At 47.4% G+C, this 22,933-nt stretch overlaps 1 protein-coding gene across 3 annotated transcripts in view; it reads right to left on the minus strand.

The window, feature by feature from the left end:
* Positions 1-90: 90 nt before the first annotated feature.
* The window catches only part of ZNF185 (zinc finger protein 185 with LIM domain), a 49,873-nt gene continuing 27,030 nt past the window's right edge, over positions 91-22,933 (minus strand). Inside the window, exons 12-33 of one of the 3 annotated variants that reach the window (XM_037408555.1) lie at positions 22,345-22,419; positions 21,631-21,711; positions 21,111-21,179; positions 19,503-19,571; positions 17,919-17,963; positions 17,425-17,511; positions 16,483-16,566; positions 15,875-15,973; positions 14,536-14,634; positions 13,996-14,109; positions 13,249-13,344; positions 11,554-11,634; positions 11,236-11,337; positions 10,621-10,776; positions 9,266-9,379; positions 8,902-8,997; positions 7,633-7,734; positions 6,106-6,174; positions 3,977-4,057; positions 3,522-3,624; positions 2,848-2,946; positions 91-2,015 (exon numbers count right to left, since the gene is read on the minus strand). In XM_037408555.1, the coding sequence (XP_037264452.1) occupies positions 2,848-2,946; positions 3,522-3,624; positions 3,977-4,057; positions 6,106-6,174; positions 7,633-7,734; positions 8,902-8,997; positions 9,266-9,379; positions 10,621-10,776; positions 11,236-11,337; positions 11,554-11,634; positions 13,249-13,344; positions 13,996-14,109; positions 14,536-14,634; positions 15,875-15,973; positions 16,483-16,566; positions 17,425-17,511; positions 17,919-17,963; positions 19,503-19,571; positions 21,111-21,179; positions 21,631-21,711; positions 22,345-22,419 (1,921 nt within the window). In that variant the 3' untranslated portion in view covers positions 91-2,015. Of the gene's footprint in view, positions 2,016-2,847; positions 2,947-3,521; positions 3,625-3,976; positions 4,058-6,105; positions 6,175-7,632; positions 7,735-8,901; positions 8,998-9,265; positions 9,380-10,620; positions 10,780-11,235; positions 11,338-11,553; positions 11,635-13,248; positions 13,345-13,995; positions 14,110-14,535; positions 14,635-15,874; positions 15,974-16,482; positions 16,567-17,424; positions 17,512-17,918; positions 17,964-19,502; positions 19,572-21,110; positions 21,180-21,630; positions 21,712-22,344; positions 22,420-22,933 lie in introns of all 3 variants that reach the window. The other 2 variants (XM_037408554.1, XM_037408556.1) reach the window with 2 other exon arrangements.

Genomic DNA, 22,933 nt, shown 5'->3' on the forward strand with positions numbered 1-22,933 from the left:
AAATTGTCGACAGAGACCACCAGATCAAAGGGCGCACACCAGCAGGGCGTTACATGGGGACGTGGGTGAGGAAGCTACACATGAGCCAGGAGTGTTTATTAGAGCTGTATACTGGGGTGAAACAGGGAAACGCCGTGCAGAGGGGAGACGGAACGAAACGTACGATGGACAGATCCCGTTCCCTATAAGGCCACGTACCCATCAGGAACTCAAATCGGTTATAAATTATTTCTGCAGATTGTCTTCTCAAAGCGCACCTGTAGTTACAGGCCCATCTGTTTCAGTATTTTAAACAAGCCCCCTTTGACCATGGTGGGATAAGACGTCTAACAGCTGCTGCACCAGTTATCTCCCACCACTGGTACAAGGACGTGTAAGGAACTGCTGGCCGTGATTTTCAGAAGCGAGCATTTCATCTCCCTGATCTGCTTTTGTGACCCTCTTTTTGTTCAGAAAGTAACGCCTCTAACATCTTGATAATTTAGAAACGTAGGCAGCCAAAATCGTTCATCATTTTTGAAAAATCACACCTTTGTGCCTGCTGGGCTTTCAGGGGGGTGTTGTGCCATGCACCCTCAAAATAGAGCTGCCCAGTCCCCCGTCACAACCTGAAGCCTGCCAGTGGCAGAGCTGTGACTGCTCTTAACGCGAGTTCTCCTCACGGAGTTGCTTCCGAGGTCATGCCTATGGTTCGGTTAAATAACTGGTACAGTGGCCTAAATAAAGCTAAGCAGCACTTGTGCTGTAAAACACGAACTTGCTAAGCTTTTGCATGCATGCCAGCTTCCATCACTAAGCGCATAAAGAATTACCTAGCTAACAATAGTCTGTGTTAGAGCTTTTGCCATCACCTATTTCCATGCAAGGGCTACTACAGAACTGACTTGGGCGCTTCGCAGTCATTCCTAATGCTTTCAACGAGCAAACTAACTCCGGACACATTTGGAGCTGCACTTTGAAGGCATAGAGCCCGACTTTCAGGTTTTGGTATTCAGGTTTCTCAACCTCTCAGCATCTGAATTAAGGGCTAAAATTATGCGATTCTGACTTCTAGTAAGTACAGCATCTGCTCGAAGTTCAATTTCGTGAGCGAGCATTTGTGATGTACACAATTCAGATCAATAAGGGAGGCAGCACAGCAAGCCTTGGCGAGGTGGGGGGAAATTCAGATTTCAGTCGAGCAGTGCTCCCTGTCAGGAGAGGCGACTGAGACACCTATTCTCTGGCACGTTCTGTATGGCCGTGAGACACCTACCATCAGAGGCCAAGTTAAACTACCAGGTGAAAGTGAGCGTTATCTTCCCAAACAGACAGCAGACACACATGCTGCTGCAGCAATCCACTGAGGAGTAGGCAGGAAAGGGAAATTAAAGCTGACATACAATTAGAGTAAAGGAGTCTGCAAGTGCTCCTGAAAGCCCATGGAAAGCAAATGGAAACCAGGCAGAAGCTATTTCTAGGCAGAATTTGGGGGTGAGAGAAGCAGAAATAGCCTCTTGCTATGAACTAAATTCAAACCCTCCCAAGCACCTAAATTTAGTGTTTACCACTTCTTGTATCTTCTTGCTTTGTGCCAGCTCACACACACTAAGCTGCAGCCTGATGGCTGAAATGAAAGAAAAAAACCCCACCAAAACCAGAAAAGGTTTCTCGCAATTAGCTTAGATAGACCTAAGGAGCTCTGCCTGACTTCCAACACAGCGAGCGCTCTGGAATCTTAACGAAGTTAAAGACAGGCAGAGGGGCTCAGCACCTCTGGAAAATCAGCCCACTTATCTTTGTAGGTGACACTGCCTTATCTTGTTAGCATTGGCACTTGTCTTGTATGCAGCTGACAGCATAAACTAGCGGATGTTAAACTCATTCACTGTGATGAGGCAGTGGGAGGGAAAATAACTTGAGGAAAGCGGGGAGCAGGAATTCTGCTATCTTAGCCGGTCAGGAACTGCTAGATACATTCTCGTAGGTGCTGCTGAGGACTTTCCGCTGGCTGCCTTCTCCAGCTTTGCAAAACCCTGCAAGCAAATAAAGAGAAGGTGAACGCAGGAGCTGGGTACTGCAGAAGACACTGCATTACAGAGTGCAGTGGAGCAGATGAACGTGCTGGAATGGGACGGAAAAGGCAAGTCAGTCACATCGCATTAGGAGGCAAACAAAGCAGCCGCGTACGCAGCGAGGCAGGTGCCTCTTTCCCTCCTTCTCTCTATCATGAGGCAGAGGGAGGAAAGGAGCCTCTTTTTGTAATCTCAGTGCAGTGGCAGGGTTTCTGGCTGCCACTGTGGTGACTCCCGCCCCATCCAGATAATCAGGCAAAACAAACCCGTATCTAAGCTATTCCTTGTTGACCTGTTGACAGAATGTACAACTCTAATTTTCCCAGTGGTTTTCATCTCGAAGGACAGCAGTAACTGCCCCTGCCACTGACAGGCAGCCTCCTGGCTAGAGGGAAGTTATGGCTGCAAACAGCACCCAGCCGCCTGCGGCGGGTTAGCCTGGGTCGCAAGGGGGAAGGCTTTAGTTCCCTTCCGAGAGGACTCTCAACCTCTAAGGGACATTTCTTTCATCACTCAAGCCAGCCCTCTACTCGTCTCCCCCACGTGAAGCTAACACAGCCTGGTTATCACATTATGGCCAGAGACTCTGGCTCTAAGCGAGACCCCTGGGACCAGCTCTGGCATGTTTCTAGCTAATTCTGCAACAGGGGTCACTGCTTCCCACTAAAAAGCCACAGGAAAAATCCCTGTATGGGTCACTCGGTAAATGTAAGAGTTAAACACTTTTCAGTCAGTAAACTCCATGAGCTCTCTCATCCAGGCATTTATGCTGACGCTGTGAAGGCGCACTCACCTAGAAGAGTTTCTCGTAGCACTTGTCACAGTGGACAATGTCCCGGTGGATGAATATTTTATCCAGAAGATCTCCCATTGCTTTGTGGCAAATTCCACACTGCCAGAGGGAAAACAAGGTGGTCGGACAGTAACCAAAGCACCATGCAGCAATGACAGCATGGAGGGGGCAGAGAAACAGTCTCTGTATTGGTCTATAAATGTGAGGGTGCCAAAGCAACGACACCTTTGAGGTTAAACTTTCTTACAATAGACAAATGCCACTGCAGGCTTCCTCCTCCCCACACTCACCATTTCCATGGACTTGTAAACTTTGCAAGTTTGAGAGATTCAGCAAGAGCTGCGCTGGGGTGCAAAGGCCACAAAGCAGCAAGTCTGCCACAAGGACAAGGAGATGAGGAAAGAGGGTGCTGCTGTCCTATCAGGTAATGATAAATAATTCTCCTAGTTCTAATACACATTTATTTGAGGAGCTGAAAATTGGGGACACAACCAACATCTGTGACTGCCTGACGTTTCTTGTCCCGATGTGTATGCAAGCACTTGGCACACACTATATACATTACTCAAAGTCTGAGGACAGAATTTGCAGCAAGATTCCTCCTCCCACCACTCCATTTCACAGCAGTGCATAGAAGGCAGTCAGTAGTTACAGTTTTTGTTTGGGTTTTTTACCCTGAAACAATATTCGTGGCAGCAGATGTTGAGATGTTCTATTATGATCTTAGGACAGTCTCGGATCTCACGGCCACAGTAACTGCAAGCAGGTTCGCTGGCCCTGTGAAGGAACAGACGAGTGAATTCCTCTGTAACACAACCTGGTTCCAGTCCCAGCGCTGGTACCAGAGGTTTCCTACCTAACTCCAGCACCACTCTCCATGAGATACCTGCTCCGACATGTGTTTGACTGTCAAGTGACAGTACAGAGGGGCACATTATCGCAGGGATGCAGAGACCACAAGAGCAGGGCAGTGCAGATCTTAAAGTCAATGTCACTGTGTTTTCCAAAGCTCATTTACGCTTCATGCTGTTATTTCACTGAACACATATCAATATGCTAAAAAAGTAAAACCTTAAAGTTTTGTTTAACAGTTTGCTGAAACCCCCAAGGCAGCCCCGAATGGTCCCACCTCTGCAGGGGAGCGCTGGACAGGTAGCTGTGGTGGCTGTAGGTTGCTCTCTCCAAATCGGTCAAATCCACAAGGCTGCCACTGGAGACAGAAGCAAAGATCAGCACTTGGCAGTGATATATGGGAAGAATATCTCAGATGGAGTCATTAGTCATGAAACTGAAGTCCTAACTGCAACATCCCAGCTGCCTGCTCCTTGGAGAGGTTGGTCATCCCTAACCAGCTCTGAAAAGGCATCTCCCTCATAGAAGAGGCCACGCTGGCTGACGGGGCAGCGCTGCCGGCAGCACTATCTCCACCTTTGCTAGATTGATGCTGCAGATTCTCCATAGGGGTGGCAGTAACCTGCTCCCTGCCCCACACCACAACCGCTGTGCCTCGGGTCAGACCCAGAGCTGACTCTGGGCTCAGCCTGGCAGATGAGGTTTGCAGGGAGTAGGCACCCCCAAAGGCAAGCAGAGACAGAAGAGAGCTGGTGGCCCCAGCACCTAACTTCAGAGCACTGAAAAATGCATCTGGCTGCTGCTGTCCCCACGGGGAGAGGCAGGATGTGGGCAGTGTGGCCGCGAAACCAGGGCACACACCCTGAAATGGGGCTGCTTCGAGCCTGGGGCCAAGAGGGGTGGCACAGGCACATAGCAGCACTCTCCCTCCGTGCCAGGAGGAGCTGGGGGCGGCAGAAAGCCCGTGCTGTGTCAAATGCGGCTCAGGAGGGGGCTGAGAAGACCTAACAACCTTGCCAAGGGAAAGATACTGCTTCCTTTTGCTCCCTGTCTCCTCCAGTATGTTCCCAGCCACATGCTCCCACCCTTTTACTCCTTGCCAGCCACGAGACCCCTCTGTGAGTCAGGTTGTCTTATTAAAATGGCAGAAAGCACAAGGCTGGGAGCACAGCTAAAAAAAGAGGGTGCCGAGGAGGGTGAGGGAGGGCAAGGGCTTCCCTGCCAGCGAGAGCCACGGCCACCTTGGCCATGCTGCCCACGGGCCCACAGCACGCGTCTGGCAGCTCTGGGGTTGGGACAGGCGCAGGCTGTGACCCCGACTACGGGGACCAACGTGCTTTCCACTGGCTGCTAGAGAAGAGTGGTGAAGTGCTGCGCTGGCTGCTGGGCAGGCAACCCATGAAATCCTGCCTCCACGACACTCAGTGAAACGTCTCCGGCCTCACTGGAGTCCTGATGTTTACATACGGACCCTGTAAATAGCGGCTTTTTTCACTGCTTACTAAACTCCCCAATCCTGAGCTATTATGCAGGAAAAGACATGGAACACATCGCTAGCCTCACCCAGCTGAGTGCTCCCTTCTGTCTTCTGTTTGCCTGGGTTTTTTAGACACTGCAGCAATACGCTTAGCTTTGGTTGCTGACATCTGCTTTGCCGACCTACAGGAAAGGCTAGAGATTTACGGAGTCTGTAATCGGCTACCACAGTAATGCCAACACAGCACTGAGGGAGGATAAATGCCAGCAGGGAGGCATCACACGGGGTGTTAACCGGCTGCCACATCAATGTAAGCACGATGCACGCAGGGCCAAATTCTGCTCTCAGTCATGTTGGTGTCAATCTGGAGTAGCTTTACTTAGTTACATTCGAGCAGAATACAAAAGAATGAAGATTTAAGCTTGAAAATGGCATCTTCTAACTTTTTCTAACTCATTTTTGAGTTGAGAACCCTCAACCTCCACATTTTTCTCACCAATTCCAATCATACATTTACGTGTGCAAATGCACACTGCAGCCTGACAGTGCCCAAATATGCAGCCTAAAAACCTGCAGCGTAGTGTTCTCACCCCGTCACCCACCTTAGAGGCCAGCCCACTTAGAGGGGGACTTTACCCCTCCACTATGAGTTGCGGGATAGATTCTGTCACCGCAACGGAACTAGACAGCACAGTGCACTGCAGATATCCATCTGGGTCCCCAAAGCAGCACTGCTGCCTTAGCAAAACTCTCTGCCCACCCAATGTAATAATCCCTCCAGGGCTAATTAGCTCAGGCACAATGGCATGCTGACGCAGTGCTAACTGTTCCAGCTCAGGAGCTTGCTTGGCATTTTAGCTGGCAAAGCCATACGCTGTTGCTTTGCACACGTATGTAGACACATGACTGTCTCTGGACACTCCTCATACCTGCCATAGCGTGGGGAGGCTGATAACTCGCTGCTGTTCACGTACTCCTTCACAAAGAGGACCCCTTTTCTAGGAACGGATGGAGACAGAACAAGAAGCATTTGCATCAGAAAAGACTGGAGCTGATGAGAGACAGCGCAAGGGACCACATGTGTGCACTTGGACACTTAACGCGTGCATGAAAAGGCACAGAGTGAGATGCTGTTGTTCTTGAATAAATACTGAATATCAAGCATTGTTGCTAAATAACACCTAATATACCCCCCTCTAATTAACCCACCAAAACAAATCAAGTTAATTAAAAAGAATGGGGCGGATAATGTAACTCTTTCATCCAGTTATCCCCTGTTTTGCAAGGATAAGTCTTTTTCAAATCACGTCAGGATTATGCACACAAGTATTTAGAGAGCTTGTGATTCTGCCCATTAACATTAAAACCCTACTGGCACAGTACTACTTACACAGTGACCATTTTGTCACTGGAGTATCTCCAGCATTTTCATCCATTACAAATTGCCACTGGTTTGATTTGAGGATCTTTTTTGCTTACAGAGCTGACCTTTCTTGCATATTCTTCCCTCTTTAAAATTCTGATTTCAAAATGACATGCCCCCATCTGTCGGTCTGTCTGCAGCTCTGTCACAGATCGAGGGGAGACACTGTGCCCACCGGCTCTCTTCCCAGAACCATGAAATGAACTAATCAGGCTCTTTCTCCATGGTGCATTTTCGTTGCAGCCTACAAGCTATGAGTAATCCTTTCTTCTCATATGAGCAAACTAAGCCATGTCACAGCTAAGGAAAGAAAAGCTTTTTTTTTTTTCTAATTTAGCATAGATACTTCCCATGTCAAGTGTTGCAGATGAGAGTCTCCTACTTAGAAAGGTGTTGCAATAAGCAGGCTGTGGCAAGGCCAGCAGGACCCAAAGCCTATGCTGACCTCTCACCACTTTGAAACCCCTCTCTAAATTGTGTAAAACTGCAGCAGTTTCTACCTCTGAGGTGGAGCCTGTGGAAACCACAAATCCCAGAATACAGCTCTGAGTTGGCAGCTGCACTGTGATGGGATGCTATCTCCTGTAATACGTGACAGATCAGGATCCTACGACAGCCCCACCAAAATCCGCTCACTCGCTCATGATTGACAACAAAGGCAAACAGTCTTCCAAGAGCCCCACATCTGTGATGAGCGTGTAAGGCATGAGGAGCTCCATCATGTCCCTCCAGCTACAACATGTTATGGAGGATTCATGATTTTGCCACACTAAAGAGAAAAGACACAACTCCTACAGTGAGTTACACCCTGGTCTCTAAAAAAGGGCACCTGGAGGAAAGCACCCAGCCCATCTCTCCCTTCTGAGTGGCTCTGGCCACCATGGCCATGTCTGTGCTCTTAGCCAGAGCAGCTGAGAAATGTCCCGTGGCCAGATGCCAAGCAGCAGCGCCTGGCTTGTCTTCACCAAACAGGATGGCTGCGCATAAAACCTGTATTGCAGCGGGAGGATCACAACCACCCATCGCTCTTTACCCGGCAGTGCTGGAATTGGGCTGGTACCCGGAGGCTGCTGGGCTGTTGTGTGGTAAGGTGGCAACTGGACTGCAGATCCTCTCACCCGAATTCGAGAGAAGCCTGGCGAGAGAGAGAAAAGTCCATGGGCACTGGAAACATAAGCTGTGACATGATCCAAGCTGGCAGCCAAGAAAAGATGTACCACTACTGCTAGGAGTGCAGTTTGGGAGAGTGCAATAATAAGGCCCTTAACTGCACAGATGAATTCATCTTTATCGCAGACCAAAAAAGCCCCTTATTCTTTTCACATCTGCCACATGACAGTACTACTTCCCTGGAGAAGTGATTTGGAAAAGTCTCATTTATAAGGCCACAGCAGAAACGATCAAACAAGGTCTGTACTTATTTGAAGATCTTAAGTGAATTACGTAGCCTGAATGGGAGCAGCTATGGAGGGAAACAGCACACAACACATTGCAGGAGAGGAGATGGGGACATACTGGCCAAAGTCCAACATAACTATCCCCAGCTCAGTAATTTCAAAAGTTGTATAAGGGAGAAGGCGGCAAAACTGCGGTTACTAAAATGTCTCTGTGAAATAGCTCTGCCTATCCACTCCACAACGAGACCTGCCAGTCTGCCTTGCAGGGATGAAGCTGATCTTGCCTGCAGCCAGTCCTAGGCTGTCTGAGGATCTTGTGCCTCCTGCTCACACCCACAACATACTCCCCTTTACAGATCCAACATTCAGACCTACAGTGGTGCCTCCATAGTGTCAGACTGCACGTGGATGGGCTGACGCTGCTGCGAAGGACTGCAGAAAGCGCAGGGTAATGGTGCTCCATATTGGATAGCTCCTACCCCTTCCAACAGCCTTGTTCTGGGACAACTTCAGTCATTTAATCACTGACATTCTGGAGATAGGGATCCTCTCTCTTGGCATCCCTCTCTGCTTTTAGCGCGCTCTCTTTTTTTTCCCCTGTAGCCTCTGCAAAGGCTGATTACAGACCAAGGGAGGGTTAGCCAGGAACCAGCCTTTCATTCTCCTGCCACTCTGTTCTGGCACCCCACATGGTGAAAAAATCTCCAGAGACAGACATACCACAGACCCTGTGCTGAGTAGCTTTTGCTAGGAATGGTTTAAGTGTAGTTCCATGCCTCTAGATCACACATCCACTCCCTGGAAACCATTTGCCTCTCTTTCAGCTTCTGGCTTTGCTTCCTAGCTTCTCTGCCACAACAGTTTCATGGAGGTTTCCCTCACAACCATCCAGACTACCCATTTACCTGGTGCTGTTATAGTTTAAGCTGTCCATGTAGAACGGCACCCTGTGGCTTCTCTGGGAAATGGACATGGTGGTATCTCTGGGAAGGGAGTCGTGGCTATGAAAGGAAGTGATACAATCTCAAGCACTGAACTTGAGCACGTGAGGGATTCTCACAAGTGGTGAGAATCTTGGCGAAATGTCTCCCTGCTTAGCACCAAAATCATCCACACACCACTGCCATCCACACAAACAGCACCTTACTGCATGTGCTGAGACCCAGGGAATTGGTAAGAACTGGATCAGGACACTCCGATACCGAGTAAATGTAGCAGTGGGGTGTTCTTTGGGTTAACAAGTCTGGATCCCACCCTTTAAGTTCTTACCGTCCAGCTGTGGGGTTAAATTCACAGTGCCCTCTGGCACTGGCGCTGTCATATCTGCTGCTCCTAGGGCTGCTTCTCCCATCGTAAACTCTCCCTTCGTAATCTGGGGTAGGTCTGGAGAGGAAGCACAAAGCCCTGATTACACGATACCAGGAGTCACTGGACTCCCCACATCGGCTACCTAATATTTAGTCTCTGCAGTCACTATCACGATGTGTTCTCCCTTCGCCCTGCCCATTTCACCTGTGCTGGTGCTGCAGCATGCGTACAAAGCTCTGAGACAGGGCAGCAGGCTCAAAATCTGAGAGTAAAGCTGAAGCAGTTCATGAACAGATCTGTCCTCAGTATTGTCTCCTTTCCCAGCGCTCACCAAACTCCCATCTCACACGTGTGACCTGCTGACCAGCTGGCCCATCCAGGTCAGACCTGCACATTTTCACTTTTCCAAGACAGAACTCATTAGCGGAATGGCTTTAACCTGTGGGCAGAGCTCCAGCTCTTTTAATAGAGCAAATGAGCCTATAGCTTATGGTTATTCTTTTCTTGCAAGTGCCCTGGAGCACAGATTATGTTTATATTGTATATCAGCACTTTGATCCTGATTAAAGCTTGAGGCAACTGTATAACTTAACTTTAAACAATGCCAAAAAACACTGCAAATCAATGCTGCATTAAAGAGAGAAAGAGGGACAGGCTAAGCTCATCGTAAGATGAGAAAAGCCCTGCTCTGGGCAAGACATGCATTTGGTTTGCGATATAAACCCAAGTGCAGGAATGAAGTGCAAGTTTCTCGCACTGCAGAGACATGTTGGCATCATGCAATGCCAGGGGGGTGGTAACAGGCCATGGAGTACAACAAAGTACAAAAAATCCCATTTTTTCTAGTCCTAGTTTGCAGGTGCCTCCAAAAGCAAACAAGAGCTTTGTGACACCAACTTTCCCAAAAATGCTAAAAGAGGTGCAGGTTACATTCAGACCACATGAATGTAGATATAGACATAAACAGAACCAGACTGCTCCTCCATGATCCTCTCTGCAGAGGAGAAACAGATGTGGTCATCTGTCAGGTTTCCAGGCACTGTGCAGGCAGTCTGAATACAGCCTGCTAAGAACTCTCCAGCGTTACAGAGCAACTATCAGCTCAGATCTCCTGAATCCCTTCTTCAGCCCTCCAGGTCCTAAAATGATCTTGTTCTACGTGTTGTGAGACCTGGCAATACTGTTACTCCCTCTGGGAACAAAACCCTGTTCTCGCTTCTTGCTGCAGCGATCGTACAACCTGGACCAGAGCTTCTGTCAAATATTTCCGTGCCAGCAGCTCTCCCTGTCTCTGCATCCCATCCCTAAACCCTTACCTTCTGGTGCTGAATACTTGGCTGTCTACATAGGACGGTATCCTGTGACTGGGTGCTGACACGCTGGTGTTAAAAGGCTGGCGGTCCATGTACAGTGGCATGGGACGCTGGGTCTCATATGCACTGACAGCACTCTCTTTTGAGCTGAAGTTAGACCTGCTAAAGAATTAGAGCCAATTTGACCATAAAGCCAATGACTGTACTTGCTATGACCAGCTCACACAAGCATTCAGAATTTGCTGGGGTTGGATTCATGCCTCTTTCTATAGGCAATGAGGAAAACCCGGGACACCACGCTGGTAATAGGTTCTTAACGGGTTCTGAAGGTCAGGGGAAATGGCAGGGGTCTGTACTACTTCCCCTCACCTACACAAGCTGAATTCTCAGCACAATGAAATGCTGCAAGATTCAGCAGTTGTCTAAGTTGATTCGTTATCTGAAATGAAATATGTGGGTTGAATCCTAAACCTAATACTCCTTTTGTCAGTATCATCTGATTGGTGTACGCTGGGCAAATTTACACAGGTCTAGGACTTCAGCCAGAAGCAGGAATAGCAAAGGACGAGGATTTGAGAGCCACTGATGGGGAGAAACAACGGGATGGTCCCACTGTACCTGGCTGCCACTGGGTGAGGCTCGCCGTGCCTCCAGTCTCCTGGGCTCTCAGGGTGACTATCTGTGGCGGGGTGAGCTTGTTCTTCATAAGGTGGGGTGACCCTGGTCAGGGAGGAAAAGCCTGTTAGCAGCTTTAGCACTTAGTGTCTAAATCTGTAGGGAGTAAATGCAGTAACATTGTGATGATGTTGGTTTCTGAATTCACTAGCCAACAAATGAGCATTCATAATGATGCACAATGCCTTTTAGCAGGGCAACAGGGAGAACACAAGATGTGTGAGACAGCAGCAGAGCATGCCTGGTCCCCTGGCTTCGTACCTTTCCCGGAATGGGTCAGATTCATTTGCACGTTGGGTCTCTGGAGCAGCGATGCTGCCTTCTCTAGGTAGAGCGCTGAATCTGCCAAGACAGAACACCATTAGGGTCTGCAGAAGTGCCACTGTGCATTGAGTTACTGTAGGATGTAGGTGCAAGCCCTGGAGAATCTCCTGCCTCAAGAAAAGTACAATAACCCCACATGGGAATATGCCAGGTAATCCAAAGAGATGTGAAAAACAAAACCAAAGAAAAAACCAGAGGCAAAATACAGATCTCTTAAAAAATAAGGCTGAAAGCAAAGAAAAATAAAGCTCCTGATGAACACCAGTTATCTGTTTACTTTTTCAAAACCTGACATTTTAATTCTGGTCATTTATTTATGACCATTATGGGTCATCCAGTACCTCTGCGGCACATTTCAGACTGCTAAGAGCATGAGCTGGTGCCATTTGGGTACCATCTCAGGAGTGTATCCACGGAATAAACCCACTGCAGAGCCACCATGGATTTGCACCTGTCTACATTAATCTAGGGAAAAGTTTGTTCGCCTGTTCTGGTTTTATATGTTTGTGCACACCAGTCCCTCTGGGAACACTGATAACCTGTAGAAAATCCAAAACTGGTGGGATTCCTGCATCAGAACTGCATTTAATTAGACTAAGAAACTGTCAAAATGCTTTCAAAGATCCCACCCTGAAACATTAAGGTTGACAAAAGAGGATTCAGCCTTACACTTGCTACTAGTAGAGGGCTTCCTTTCACCAGCATTAGTTTGAAGCCTGCAAGTTCACTAATGGGGTACGCCAGAAAATGACTGGCACAGTCACCCTGGTGAAAGGAAGATCAATTTGGTTTGATTCTTTTGCAGCAAAGGTAGATCCTTAAACTCTTCCTTCTAGCAAAACACTAATGTTCTGTAGTGTTCAAAACGCTAGTGAGCTATAGATTCCCATTCAGGGTGGGATGTTCTGAAGGCCTAAAGAAGACATGCTTGTCCAGGAGCTCAGACTGAAAATCAATTTACTGAACAGGGCAAGAGATAACTCCTAAGTCCTTCAGTGGAGTGACGCAGCAGAAGTCCTGACTGCTTCCTTGCTACGTCTGATCCAAAGTCACCTGCACCTGGAAGCACTAAGACACTCAGATCAGGACTCCACATTTCTCTCAGTAACTTGCTAAGCTTGAGGGCTTATGCAAAGGGACTATGTGGACTGGGGGAGGCATGGAGCAGGCAACAGATGGAGTTTTATCCATCTTGGTCACTTTGCTGGGGGCTACTGGAGAGAAAGGGGAAGTTTTCTCTCTAACTTTTTTTCTTCAGCAGTCTAGCTTTTACTTACATTCCTGGGGACTGGCAACAGCTTCTTCTCTGCATGATGAACTACAATTTGGAGTATTTGTGGTACATCCAGGACAGCTCCGTTCATCAGAAGAACCCAGGAGGACAGGACAGTGACACCATTGCTCTCTCCCTACTGCTTTTCCCAGTGCCCCTTCCTGAGCTCCCTCCTCCACAGTCCTCACTAACTGCACTCTGCTGTCCCACCACTCACTACCTTTCTCCATGCGCTCACAAAGCCCAGCTTGGCGACTCCTAAACCCAAACACACCGTCCTCAGTCCCTTTTCCAGAACCACCTGCAGTAAATTCCCCATGTTCTCTCATCAGAAAAAGCCAGTCCATTATTTCTCTTGCCTTCTTGAAGTGACTTCTTCACTCTGCACACAGGGCGATACTCCCTTGTTAATGTCCACACTCCCACTAGCGCTGTCCTTGGAGCATGGCACGGACCTGGAGGAGAAGAGCAGCCCACTTTACAAGTTGATTTGAAGATGGGTTGCTCACTGAAACACACGCACAAGCGAAGCCCAATTTGACCAAAGCCTCAACTCTTCAGTTTTAGGGGGAAAACACAGACAAAAGCAAAGAAATCAGTCCTCAAAGTCCTTCCATTCAGACATTCAGCCCTGCACTGTTTTGCATGAGGCAGGCTGAAGGCACCGAGACAGCCACCACAAACCCGGTGGAGTCACAGGCCAGTGGGAAGGAGAACAGTGCTGTGCCACAGTGCCCAGAGTACAGCCTGAGACCTGACGCTGACTGGAGAAATTCAGAAATGAGACCCAGCGTTACCATGGAGGTGTTACCCCATGCCAGATTAGGCTTCTTATAGGCATGTATCTCCAGAGGCAGGCTCTGCTTCCACATTTAGGGTCTAGGCAGCAACTCCTGGCAGTCCAGCTGGACAGCGTTTGGTGCCTTTAGCTACTGAGGATGTTTTCTCCACCACGGTAAAAGGTTCACTCAGTAGAAGCAGCACTAGAACCAGGCACAAAAGGGGAGCCTGGGAGAAGATTTTATCAGCATAAGTATGTCGGGAAAGACATGCAAGGAATTAACCCTACAGGAAAAGGCAGGGCAGGTAATTGTCTGATTCCTTACCTATTCAAGCTGGGTTCATGTTCAGTATGTTCCTTCAACTTTGGAGGCTTTGGGTGGACATCATGGTCAGGAGGCTCTTGTCCCTTCTCAGTATGGTTGTTTGAGTCTGAAAACCTAAAGTAAAGATCTGTGCTTAAGGCAGTGGAGAAAAAACATGCTGGGGTGGGTAGACATCCATTCCCAAAACAGGAGCGATCAGGCACGGAGCAGGAAACACTGTTTGGCCAGACCTATTCCAAACAGCCAAATCTGTACCAAAATCTGGTACCAAATCTGATGGGAATCATGTGTCCAGATCCCATTCTAGCTTGCAGCATGGTAGCTAAAGGCCTTTCATCCAAGACTGTCACAGAAGGAAAATGTTAGGCACAGGAGAAAGCACTCATGTCAGCATTCCTCAGACTGATGGTTAGATGCTTCCAATTCCTGGGTGCAAAGCAGAGGAGCTGTTCTGTGGTCTCAGTTACATTGGGAACAGAGTAAGATGTGGAGAATTATGAAGTGAACAGATAATGTGGGTGAGTTCTACGGACCACTTACCCTTCTTGGATCAGCTCTGGTTTATAGTCATCTGAGGCCTGCATGCTCTCATGCCCCCCTTCTCCAGGGGTGCTCCCCTCTTTGAAACCTTGGGAAGACCTAGCAAAGGAAGAGAAACTCCACTCACGGCTACAGGCACAAGCACCTGAAAAGCTCAGTTCAGTGCACACTGAGAAAAAAGAAGGGTTTGGTGGAGGATATTGCATGGGCTAAGCTGTAACCAGCACAATGAAGCACTGACTTCAGCACGACACAAAACACCACTGAACTGCTTGGAATTCAGTGGATGGGTCAAGCAGTGACATTTTCACACACTGAAGTCAGCTCTTGAAAATACCAGTCCATGACTTTAGGCAAACATGCTGCTTTCTAGCACAACAGTAGACCTGCAGAGTATCGGATTTATTGTGGCTATCTCATACATCAGGATGTATATGCCAGGACGGGCATCACACCTGACACAGTGTCTGATAATACCTGAGGCTGAATTTGTCATGTTCCTCCCCGTCCAATATTCTGAAAGTTATTTTTGTAGCCAGACTCACTCATTCAGCATACCCAACGATACCACTCAACACAGCTTCATCTCCTCTTGCCTTTCTACTCAGACTCCCTTTCCTCAGGATGCACGTTGACTTTGCACTGGACCTTTGGAGTAACAATGCTTCTGTCTCTCAGAGAAGAGTTGGACCTACTTTTTAGCTCACTGGGTTTCTGTTTGTTTATCTACTAGGATAGGACACCCCTTCCCCGGGGGAGCACTGTAGCTGCCTCCACGAAGTTGTTTTGCTGTTCTTCCTGTGAGCATCTAGAGACCTTTGCCATCTCCACACTAGGGTGTAAAATCCAAAGTGCTCAACAGCTGTACCAGTCCCTGCGAATGGACTCCCAGGGGCATGCCCCAACAGTCCTGCTGCCCCAGCTCCTACCTGGCTCCGTGTCTTGGGCTTCTCCCTGCAGAAGGCAAGGGAGAAGTGGGTGATGCACACTCCCATCCCACCCCAGGACTGGTACAGGATGTGGCAGACGTCTCTGCCCAGACTCAAGCACAGGACAGGCGGAGCTGAAAGGAGATGCTGCAAGGCTAGGGGCTGCTGGGAAGAAATTGGGAAATGCTAAATGCATTTGTTGTGTGGTTAGTCTTCAGTAAACGCAGTAGGGAATTTACTGCTTTAATGGATTCTGGACAGTGGAGCAGTTTAGAGCTGCTTGGACAAATGGCCCTTATTATGCTGTTGTTCTTGTGCTTGGTATTTCCTGAGCAATCAGTACTTTCAAGGCTTTCAACAATGACAAAGAACATATTAGCAAACACGGGGTTAGCACCCCAGGTCCTTACGTTTCTTCATTCCAGTAAGGCTTGCTGTATGCTGGAACCTCAGGACTCGTGTACCTGCTCTCTTGGGTGTTGCTTCTCTCCTCGTAGCCCAGAGCAGATCTGATAACCAAAGAAATGCCCGTTACATCTTTAACAACTGGCACATGAACTCTTGCACTAGTGAATACTATCTACTCACCAGGCAAGGCTTGTGTCAATCTGTACCACTCACTGTCCCGCACCAGGGTTTTTCTCTAGGGACCATATTTAAACTACAGTTGCATTTCAGTGTGTTTCAGCTGCCTTTCAGCTCCCTTGCTGCTGCTCCACCATCACTGCAGCACTTCACTGGATTACCAGCGAATGAGAAGGTAGTGACTGAACCCCGCCAAGCACACAAACACGAAGAGAAGAAAAAAACCTGTGATGCTTGGCTCCTATTAAAGAAGATGGAGGAGGGACACAACGCAAACCTCGGCTTATTTTCCAAGCTGCGTTTTAAACCTCAGCACATTTGCCTTCATCCTTGGGACAAAAGCTGTGAAAAGAAGCCTCCTCCTGTGCCTGCCCCATTCAGATTTCCCTTAATCCTCAGTATTACTTACTCATTAAATTTACCACACTTTTACCTTTTAAAGGAATATTCTGTGTCATCTAGGTGCACAGGGGCTCTCTCAGTAGGAGGAAAAAGGACATCAGACTGTAAGCTAGACCTGTCAAAAAAAGGAAGGAATCTCAGCTTGATAGCTTGCCAAAGGTGTCAAGGGGGACTTGTATGAAATAACAACATTGCACTTTATATGAGAGCAGAAAACAGAAAGTAATTTTTCTCAGAGAACTAATTTTCCTTCAGGAAAAAAAAGACATTTTCACTATCTCTAATCAAGAGGAATAGAGGCTGTTAGCAGAACTAATGCAGTTACTTGGCCTCAATTTATACGTCTTGGCTGGATACGAGGCTGTTCTGGCCTGGCACAGGATCATGCACCTGGGTCAAAGTACAACACAAACAGCTTTGGGGAAGATGTTCCTTCATCACTCTAGGTCTTGGGATTTACAGCATCTTACTGGGAGCCTTGTAATCCTCCTCACCTCAGCTACGAAGCTTGAAGACATCATTTACTCACCTCAAGTCCTTTGGTACACCAATACATGCAGTCAAGACCCAAAATAACGGACTAAAGTGAATGAAGAAAGCAGCTTCAGGGAGATTGGTGTGTTTGCTGTCAACAGCAGTTCTTTCCTGATCTGCACCTCTGACACTGTCAGGGGAGCAGGTATGCTCTAAAAAGAATGTGGCATGGAGACACTTTTGAGATCAACGCTAAAAGCAATGACAAAGCTGCTGTATCTGCTTCCAGGCTGCTTTTGTAGAAAGAAGTTGATGTGTAACACCGAACAGAAAGAATGCTGTTCCCACTGTTTAGCCACCTAGGATTTTCTGACTCCCCTTGCTTTGTTGCCCAATTTGGATTCTGCTTCCAGCTCTACTCTGGATGTGTTACTTTTATTCTCACACACATATTTGGCTTCTGTGAGCAGCACTGTCAGTCCCAGCACTAGGCTCTGACCTTGCAGGTTCAGGCTCTGCATCATCCAGGTAGTGAGAGGTCTCGTACCGATGGTGCAGCTTTTCTGTAGCATCTGCAGGTACGTCCCTGCAACCAGAGTTGGACTTGGTAAGGGAGGGAGATATGTGGGTCACAGAAGGAAGCTTAGCAAGTTGGAGAACAGAGCAAGAAGCAAAAATATCAAACATGAGATTTTCCTGTCTCAAACATAACACGTTTTCCTCCTTCCTGCTTAGCTCAGTAAATTTTCTGCAGCAGACCTGAAGGGCAGAGACATAAATCCAACCAACTCATGCTACTGCAAGGAAAGAAGGTGAAAAGTCCCAGTCCATTTTGAGCTGGTGGATCAAGTCCACCCCCTATTTTGCAAGTGCAAGAAAGTGCTGCTCTCGGAACACATTTGTCAGGGCAGTGCTAGGTCAGGAAAAGAGCCCTCTCACTCTAAAACTGAGCAGAAAAACTGAATTTTACAGTGGTAATAGTTTTGTGCTTACTTTGGTGGGTAAAATCCATTGTTGGCTTCTGTGTGTTCAGTATAACTGAAAAGAAGAGACATCAACTTTAGAAAGCATGTTTGGTTTGGGTAATGTTCTACAATTATTTTCTTATGCATTTAATAAAAGAGAGAGGAGGAAATCCCTAAAACTTCCTAGAGACTTTCCTTAGTATATTTCTACAGGTAAAATGGCAAGAAACTTTGGGGAAATTCAGTGCATACGAAGTACAAAGGAGCATTTAGCTACTCTGAACATCATCAACATATGACAGATGTCAGTGGTATAGAAATTCAAGCCAGGACTCTTCCCAAAACAGTGGGATGGCCTACAGCCTACAGCTGCAACCAGGCACCTCCATCTGCCTGCACAGAAGGGGAGGCAAAGCCCTGACATCCTCTGGCTTGTCTCAGGGGAGCTGACAAAACGGGAAACTTCAGGTGTCTTGATTCACAAATTGTACATTTCTGTTTTCTGGCTTCCAGCTGTGGGCAGTGAACAGCCCAGAAGTGAACATCTCTCGCTGAACTTCTCTTCTGCACACCGCAGGGGCGATGCCTTCCCTCCCTCACTTCCTCTTCCTTGGGCAGGACAGAAGCACAGCCACTGCTCTTCGCAGTTTGTGACCTTTCTTGATTTGTGTATCAATTTTTCCCAGCAAGGGTGCAGACTCCCTAGAAAAGGGACTGCCACAGAGACTGCCACGGGCAGGAACGGAGTTGGTTTAGTCGCCTTCAGTGGATCGCTGAGCAGTGCTCTCAGATTCACAGAGGTTTCTAGATCAAATTAAATCAGCGTTTTCCAGAGGGAGGTGTGCCTCCAGCAAGGTCCACGGCAGCAGTGAAGAGCAGCATGGTGTGGAGCCCTGGCTAAGGAGACCCACTGGCTATCAGCTTGGTCACATGCCAGAAACGCTGGTGTGCATGAGAGGGGCAAGATCCTGCCAAGGTCCTGTCAGGGGCAGGTGACTGTCATACACACAAAAGGCAAGCAGAGTGGCGATGGTGGATTTCACTTGAGCTTTTGGAGACAAGAGCCAGCTCAGCTACACTGTACTGCCTGTCATTATGGGATCTTTAACCACTTTCCACAATACCTTAAGAGTCAGGACACAATTTTTTGGTTGTTTGGGTTTTTTAGGGGGTCTCTTGTTGCAAAAGTAAATAGTTAGGTGGGGGGTGGAAGCCTACAGAGACATTCAGTGGGAACCTCTCTATAATGTAAAAAAAAAAAAAAAAAAAAAAAAAGTAAAAAAAATTATATTGCAGAATTGGTTTAGGTTTGGGAATAAACCTGGAAAATGCCGAAATTACCTACAAAAGTTATTATTTTTTTCTATCCTAGAAACTAAATTAAAAAATTGGAACAAAATATTAAATGATTTTATTAAACAGCGTAGTGTTTTCTTTTTCTACCCCTTCTTATATAGAATTTTAGAGAAACTGCTACAGTTCTGCAAAGCACAGGCTGAACTGTGCTTTTCCATCAGTAAATATCCATGCAGAATTTCCAGGCAGCTCAAGAGCAGCAGTTTATGGTTTGCAGAATGCTCAAGCCAATACAGGAATTTCACACTAACTCTACCTTCCATTTGTGGAAACCACAGTTGCTCTGGGGGCCAGTTCATCCCACTTTTCCTTCGGAGGTTTGTCACTAGAAAAAGGAAAATCCAGTGAGATATGACCTGACATATTTATATTGTCTCACCCTAGAGCAGTCTGCTGACGTGATTAGGAGGAGCACGAAGTGGGGCTAACTCAACATACTGGGAGAGGAAGGGCCAAGCTTTCCGAGACCATGGGCCCGACTGCAGTGCGTGGGTTACTCGGTTCATGGGTCACACCGCTCCCTGCAGCGAGGCACTGCTTGCCTCTTTGCCTGGGTGAGCCTAAGCGCCCTACAACAGTTGTTCTCTCTCTACTCACGGGCCAGAAAGGCCATTCTGCGGGTCCACCAGCTGGACCCTACACCCATCTTTCACTCCCCCAGACCTGTCATGCTGTGCGTCTGTCTCCTTCCTTCCCTGCCAATTACTCTGTCTCCAGTTTTAGGTGGCTTAAGTAATGAGGCATCCTCTAATTTCTCTGGGAGACTGCCTCACAATTAGGAGCAGCTATGTGACCCGAACGACCCCAAGCACAATGAGTGCATTGTAACCAGGCTGTCCCTGCGATGACATACAAGGATGTATTTATGGGCCCCAGTTGAATGTCCACGACAATAGTCCAGCCTCTACCTTTTCTCAAGCACCCTAGATTTTGCTTCAGCCCGAGAGACCAGTTTGGGAACATTTCTAGCTTTACCTTCACAGGTGGAGAGTGAGCTGCAATTAACTGTATATTCTACACAAATTAACTAGCCGCCTACAGCGGCTTAGGCACAACAGAATGAAAGGTGAGGCCACATGTACAACTCTGCCTACTTCAGTCTAGACACAGCCAAAACATTCAGAGGGATAACACTGAGAACAAAAAGAGCCCTGCTAATACGGGGCATATTTTAAAAATCTTGAAACTCCCCTGCATGCAGTCCACAGGATAAAGGCTACTGGCCATAAGCGTACAAGGAGGGAGTGATCTCACTCCCAGGAGGGCCAGAAGCTTCCCTGCTCTCAACTGCAAATTCCCTGTCTCACCTGTGCAGCTACACAGTGCCAGAGCTCTGCCCTTTAATGTGTCTAGAACCTGTACCCATGCCTTCAGGTTCCCAGTCAATTCCTTCTTTCTTAGGTTTTCCTCCATACAATAGAACTTTTTACACTTGGTCTTTTTGTCCAGCCACCCTTTCAGACTTTCCACAGGGTGCACAGGAATAGAACCAATGTTAGCAGGAGCCGCCAGCAACTGAGGTTCAACACATCCCTCACAGGTGTAAGAAGCTCCCCAGGGAATGGCAGTGGGAGGGCAATCAGTGTAGTTAAAAAAAAAACAACCTAAAAAAAATATGGATGAAGTAGGCTCTTTAGGGACTGAGCCAGAGAGGAGAATCCTTGAGGGAGGTGAAGGAAGAGTAGAGAAAACTGACAAACTCGCAGCTTAGCAAGCAGATGATGCTCTTGGAGTGCAGCCCAGGACCATGACTGGAGAGATCCCATCTGTTTGAGACCACTAGCAGGTATATATTATTTCTGAGCAAAAAGCAGGTTTATGCCTTATATTCAGCAGCACAGATAAGCCTTTCTTAACTCCTTACCCATCCCCATGCTGTGACACTGTTTCAGATGAGGGTTTTCCATTAGGGACTTGTCTGTTTTTACCATTTCTGCAAGCAAAACAGCAAGAACAATTAGGTAGGGAGTTGAGGGGACACAATGTGAGATATAAGAACAGTACAGCAAGGTGCGTGTTGGGAAGTGTGCTATGCACAGTGCAGGGATTGGATTAAAATGAAAGCCTGATCAGTCTGGGAGATAGAAAGGTCTGCAGGTTTTGCACTCGTATTCCCATCATAATGAACTGGGTAGTGTTCAAGCCACGGGAGGCCCACAGCTTCCATCTGGGTACATTTCCTCCCAGATTGCTAATGCTTTTGTAAAGTGCTCCTTTCTTAGATTTCCTATGCTATAGTATTTATTGTTCCATGACTGCACTGTGTCTAGAACAATCATGTGTACCTGGCAAAACCCCACAACACAGAGCCAAACTCTCCAGTCCAGCATGGTCCTTGCTATCCTTCGTGGAGCTTTAGGATGATGCAGGGCCAACAGACCTACCTGAATTCAGCAGAAGTGGAGATTCTCTCTGAAGTTTCACTTAAGGATCTGGTTGGTTGGCTCTTACTCTCTGTTTCAGGGCTGCAAGAGAAGGCAAAGAAAAAAGCTGTCATTCCTGAACAAACCAGCTCCCCACTGCAGCTGGCCAAAATTTTCCTGCATTGAAGTGTTCCTTTCTGTGAATAAAATGGAAAACAAACAGCACCATTTTCAATACATTCACTTACAAAGTCATCTTAACAGAAGCAATTTTGAAATTAAAAACACTGATATTGCCAGAAACGTCTACCTTCTGCCAATGATACACAAAGAACAAAAATAACATAACAAGGTCAGTAACCCAAGTGCTTCCTGCAGTACTGTGGAAAACCGTTTCAGCATTTTTTATACTATAGTCGTGAATTCAATCAAAGTTGAAAGTAACTGAAAATTATTCCCCTACACATATTTGGCAAGAAAGAGTTCAGCATGCATGGGTTTTTTCCTTTCAAGTTTTGAGCACTTTTGCTGGATATAACATGGATTTCAGACATAAAACCTTTCTTAAAGCAGCTGCCTTCATCTAAGAAAAGTGTCCCATGTACAAGGCTGACAAATGTCGTTCATTTCACCTCCCAGAGGGATGCCCACAGAAATCTCTAACCTACACCTACATGTGGGCTGGTACAGCTGCAAAGGATGTCCAAGACATCCTGGCTGTGCCGTAACACTTACCTGGAGGGAGACACTGCTGTTGTCTTTGGCTCATTCCAGGAAGACCCAGAGGTGGCTTTTCTTAGCCCATTAGTACTGACAGGGGGAAAAAAAAAAAAAGTAACAAAGCATTAAAGATAGAAGATTTTTTTAGGTGCCTTCTCCTGGGGGGACACACATCCTGCTTTCTGGCCCCCAGCTCTGGTGTCTGTTTCCTGGGCAGTGAGGCCAAACCCTGCTGTGCAGGGACTCACGCAGTTGTCCCTACACGCTGTTGCACTGACATGACTAGTATCTGCCTTTCTGCTGAAATACTCGGTCTTTAGAAACTGGCTTTTCCTACTTAACACAGCTGGAGCTGCTTCTGTCCCCAGTGTTTCAGTTTGCACTAAAACCCACCTTCCCCAAATGTATAGATGAAAGCTCAGTGCATTCACAAAATTGACTGCACTGTTGTGCACGTATGTAATACATGAGGAAAGGAGGGTAACTGCTTCCCAGCCCTGCCTCAAACCTGCACCACAACAGCACAAAATTGCTACCAAAATTCATGAGGCAGCTCCTTCATCCTGAAAACAAAGCAATTTGGGCTGAAAGGCCCCATTTATTG

This window comes from Falco rusticolus, chromosome 14 (genome assembly GCF_015220075.1).
Source record: "Falco rusticolus isolate bFalRus1 chromosome 14, bFalRus1.pri, whole genome shotgun sequence".
NCBI classification, from domain to species: Eukaryota; Metazoa; Chordata; class Aves; order Falconiformes; family Falconidae; genus Falco; species Falco rusticolus.